Below are 4188 nucleotides of genomic sequence, written 5' to 3'. Positions count from 1 at the left end.
GCTGCTTCCCGGGGCCCGCCGGCGGCTCCGCTTCCCTGGCCAGAAGGCAGTGGGTGGATCCTTTCAGGACTGAGGTTTATTCGGGGGAGATTTTGGGTTTTTTTGCAAGGTTTCATCTGCTGGCACGGGGATAAATAAAGAAACTAGGCTGCTGCCAGCACCGGTCCTCCCGTCCCTCCTGCCCTGGGCACTGGCTGGGCGGTGTGCTGGATCCGTGCCTGGGGGGCAACGAGGGGGACGGAGCTGCACGGGCCATGTCCCGTCAAGTCCAGGTGGGACAAGGACAGGCAAGACACCAGAGGAGGGACCAGATCCAGAAACCAGCCCTCCTGGAGCCTTGCTCTGCAGGCTGGCCCTCCCTGCTTCCTGGGACGGTGCTTTCCTCCGTGGTCCTCGCCTGCCCGAAGAGATCCTTCAGGCCACGCTGGCCTCTTGCGTCGGTCTGATGACCGTCCGTCCTCTCTGCCCGCTGTCCTCCTCTTGCCAGAGGTGGGGTGGACGTGCCCCAGGCGGGGGGTTTGCGTTACCGTGCTGAGCTGTGCTCTTTCTTTCCTCTCCCAGGCCTGCAGATCGTGCTGAAATCCATCATGAAGGCCATGGTGCCTCTCCTCCAGATCGGCCTGCTGCTCTTTTTTGCTATCCTCATGTTTGCCATCATCGGCCTGGAGTTCTACAGCGGGAAGCTGCACCGAGCCTGCTACACAAACAATTCAGGTGGGGAGAAGGGCTCTGCACCCCCTTTGCATCCCTCGGGTGGAAAAGAGCCGGGATGAGCCCGTGTAGGAAGCCCGGGGCTGCGAAGATCCTGTGTTTTGCTTCGTGCACACCAGGCATCACCCGGTCGCATTCAGGATGTCCCAGTTTCCTACGGGTGCAGCCGGGGCTGGTCCCAGCGGGGTCCCCTGCTCTGCCCCAAGCCCACCTGCGTTCAGGCTCTTCCCCTCGCCCGTCCCCTGCCTCTCTTACCTCTGCCTCCTTCGGCTCTCTGCTGTGTGCTCGCAGGTGAACTAGAGGAGCTAGACCCCCCCCATCCATGCGGGGCGCAGGGTTGCCCCCCAGGCTACGAATGCCGGGAGTGGATCGGTCCCAACGACGGGATCACGCAGTTCGACAACATCCTCTTCGCTGTGTTGACCGTCTTCCAGTGCATCACCATGGAAGGGTGGACCACAGTCCTGTACAATGTGAGTAGCGCTGCTCCGGGGTCCCTTTGGGCAGCTGGGGATGGAGCTGGGGAGCCGGGGACGGTATTTCTGTGAGCTGGAAACCTGTGACATCCTGAATTTCTTTCGTGATGGAGATGGGGTCAGTCCTTCTAATTTGGGCAGGAGATGGGGAATAGAGAGGCGTGTGTTACACCTGTGTCTGGGCAAGGGGAGGTTTAAAGGCTTGGCCCCCACCTCTGGGCTGATTGTGCAATCTCTTATAGAGAGCAAAACCTTGTGGGTTTGGGCTGCAGCAAGTCTGCTTGAGGGCTGTCCCTGGGGAGCGGGGAGGCATCCTTCCTTCCCTCCTCCTCCTCCTCGACCAACCAAGTGGACGTGGTTTGTGGGCACTGCGTACCCACTCTCCCCGTGGACCAGGCGGTGGATGTGCCTGCGTCCCCGTGGCAGCCTTGGGAAGCCCCGGGGCTGGGCTTGGACCCCCTCTCTGGGGCAGGGGCAGCGTTTTGGTGTCTGACGGGGAGCCGAGACCTTTGGTATTCATGCTGGAAACACCTGTGGGTGCTGAAGAAGCCGGGCTGGGTTCCTGTGGTTTGCAGCCGCTATGAAGTTGCCGATGCCCGAGCCCTTGGGTTACGCAGGGAGCGACTTGGTGGCAAAGCTGGAAGCAGGAAAAAAAGCTACAGGCGATCACAAAGCTTGATACCGTTGCGGGTGATTGGCCGTATATGTACGTTTTAGTTTATGGGCTAGAAGAAACGGTGACAGTTCTGTTCCCAGCCTAATTTCAGCATCAATTTTGGCATCATTGCACCGGGAATGTTTTTATACCCCAGTTCCAATAACGCCTGGAGATTTGCAGAATGGCCTTGCTCCGCGGGAGGCAAATTGGGTGGCTTGTGATGGGGAAACGTGCTTCGATGGTTACTTCGTTGTGAGCGGAAAGTCTGGCTTTGCATCCCAGGCAAAGGCACCGCGCTGCCAGCGTTGGGGTCCCCCTCCTGCTCGCTCCATCCCAGGGTCCCTCTGGGGGTTCTGTGTGGGCAGCTGGACCATGAAACCCAGGCTGGGGGTAGAAACGGGAGAGTCATGACAAGGGGTTGGCCTTGCCACAAGGATTTGGTTTTCCTTTTCCTAAAGGAAATGGCAGTGTCTGGATCTTGCTGCTTCGGCAGGGGGATTAGGCAGGATGGAACCACCTGGGAAGTTCAGACTGAAAAAAGACCCTTTCTTGGCTCTTTCTGGCCTATCAATGGGATAGGGACTTGGCTACAGCGCCCGTTGCCCGGGCATAATGGCGTGGAGCAGGAGAGGTGATTTCTCCTGCCTGGCGCCAGCCACCCGCCCCGCACCTCGTTTCTTGCGTTTGATTTCTAGGATTTGTTGATCCACCATCTGGATCTTACTGGGGGATAAGGGTGGGAGGTGCTGCGGGGAGCACCAGTACCCGTGCTCTGCAGGACCTACCCCGCGGCATCCCCTGTTTACCACCATAGCTGCTAAATCGGGGGCTCTCTGGGTCACTTGGGGAGCCACAGCCCCAGTATCCCAATGCTCTTCCCAGCACCAGCCGCAATGCCGGGCAGACGTGCTCTGTCACCGCATCCCCGATGGCCGGGACCCTAAGGTGCCTCCCTTTCCTGCTCCTCCGCAAAGAACCAGCTATTACTTACCTATAATAGAAAGGATTAAGGACCTTCCTTGGCTTTTAATTGAATGATGATTGGGGCCTTGGTATAGTAAAACGCTGCTGATTCACTTCGGGAGGCGGCGAGGGACGGATGCTGTTCCCAGCGCTGTCGGGCTCTGCCTCCCGCCCTCCCCGGGGGCGCGGCGGGCTCGCAGGGTGCCTCTACGTTCAAAGGCTATGGGTGCTCAGTCCTTTTGCTGCTTGGAGGCAGCAAAACGGGCTTCTGCCTTTTTTTAGTAGAAAAATGAGGCACATACACCGGGGGATGCTGGAGGAGGGCTGGGCAGGGGTGGAAAGCCGCTGGGATGCTCTGCCATCACCTTCGTCCCTCGGAGCAGCAAACCGGAGCAGGCTCCCGCTACTAAGCAGCGTTGCACTGGACCTTGCCCAGCACATGCCCCAGGCCTGGGGGGATCGGCGGGGGTCTCTCTGCTTTCTCAGCAGAGTAAAGCTATGGGAGGCTGCGTCCTTGCGGGTTAACGCCGCAGCCTTGCAGAGGAGATCACAGGAAAACCACTTTAGCCACCTCTCAAGGAAATTGCTTACTATAGAATTCCCCTGTGTAACTGCGTCGTGATTTTAGGATCCATTTTTCCACAATTTCACTGGGTCTAGAAGTGCAGCTCCTGGAATTTGTAGATAGCTTCACAAAAAGCTAATCAGCCCTGTGGTACTTTCCACGTGTGTCATTTCATGGATTTGCTTGCCTTTTGCCTTGTTTTCATCAGCCTTGCCTGTGTGCAGTGCTGTCTTGCTAGCTAGAAATCACAGTATGGGTTAAAAAAAAGAAAAAGCCTTGAACTGTGGGGTGTTATGGCTTTTCCAGGTCCCATCCCTAGGAGCCTGAAGGACTTCAGTTTCTTTTAGAGGGGAATTTTGGTTTTGTGGCCCCTCTGGCTGTCTCTATCATCCAAAACAGGGGCTAAGGAGTATTTTGCTTTTCTTCTTATACTGGAGCAGATGTCCCTTCCCTGGGTCTGGCTGGAGACCAAACCTGATTTCTGTAGGGACCAGGGGGAAAAATAACGCTGGCAAAGAGGCTCGCTGTCCTACTTCTCCGCCTCTGCTGGCGTGCCGGCACGGGTCAGGGGCTGGGTTGTGGTTTTGTCGTTAAACAGTGATGCTGGGGTCTGGGGGGGGGCGGTGGCAGGGCTGTGCCACGGAGTGCCGAGCACCGGGGCTGCCGGGGCACGGCACAGGCGCTCGGTGCTGCTGGTGGTGTCGGATGCTCAGCCCGGAGGGCGAACAGGAGAGGAGTTTGAAATTGTGATTTCCTCCGAAACGCCGACTCCAGAGGCTGTATTTATTCACCGAGATTGTTGGTTTGCTTTCAGC

At 57.7% G+C, this 4188-nt stretch overlaps 1 protein-coding gene across 1 annotated transcript in view; it reads left to right on the top strand.

The window, feature by feature from the left end:
- LOC104621423 (voltage-dependent R-type calcium channel subunit alpha-1E-like) overlaps nt 1–1184 on the top strand; it is a gene marked incomplete at both ends in the record, with an annotated part of 1643 nt that extends 459 nt beyond the window's left edge. The window contains 2 exons of the mRNA XM_010287908.1: nt 562–714; nt 1003–1184. Coding sequence (XP_010286210.1) covers nt 562–714; nt 1003–1184 — 335 coding nt within the window. The remainder of the gene's footprint in view (nt 1–561; nt 715–1002) is intronic.
- Between the last annotated feature and the right edge of the window lie 3004 nt (nt 1185–4188).

The sequence above is a fragment of the Phaethon lepturus genome, unplaced genomic scaffold (genome assembly GCF_000687285.1).
Source record: "Phaethon lepturus isolate BGI_N335 unplaced genomic scaffold, ASM68728v1 scaffold43385, whole genome shotgun sequence".
NCBI classification, from domain to species: domain Eukaryota; kingdom Metazoa; phylum Chordata; class Aves; order Phaethontiformes; family Phaethontidae; genus Phaethon; species Phaethon lepturus.
Note: the sequence above shows the minus strand (reverse complement) of the source record. Positions and strands in the feature narration are given on the sequence as shown.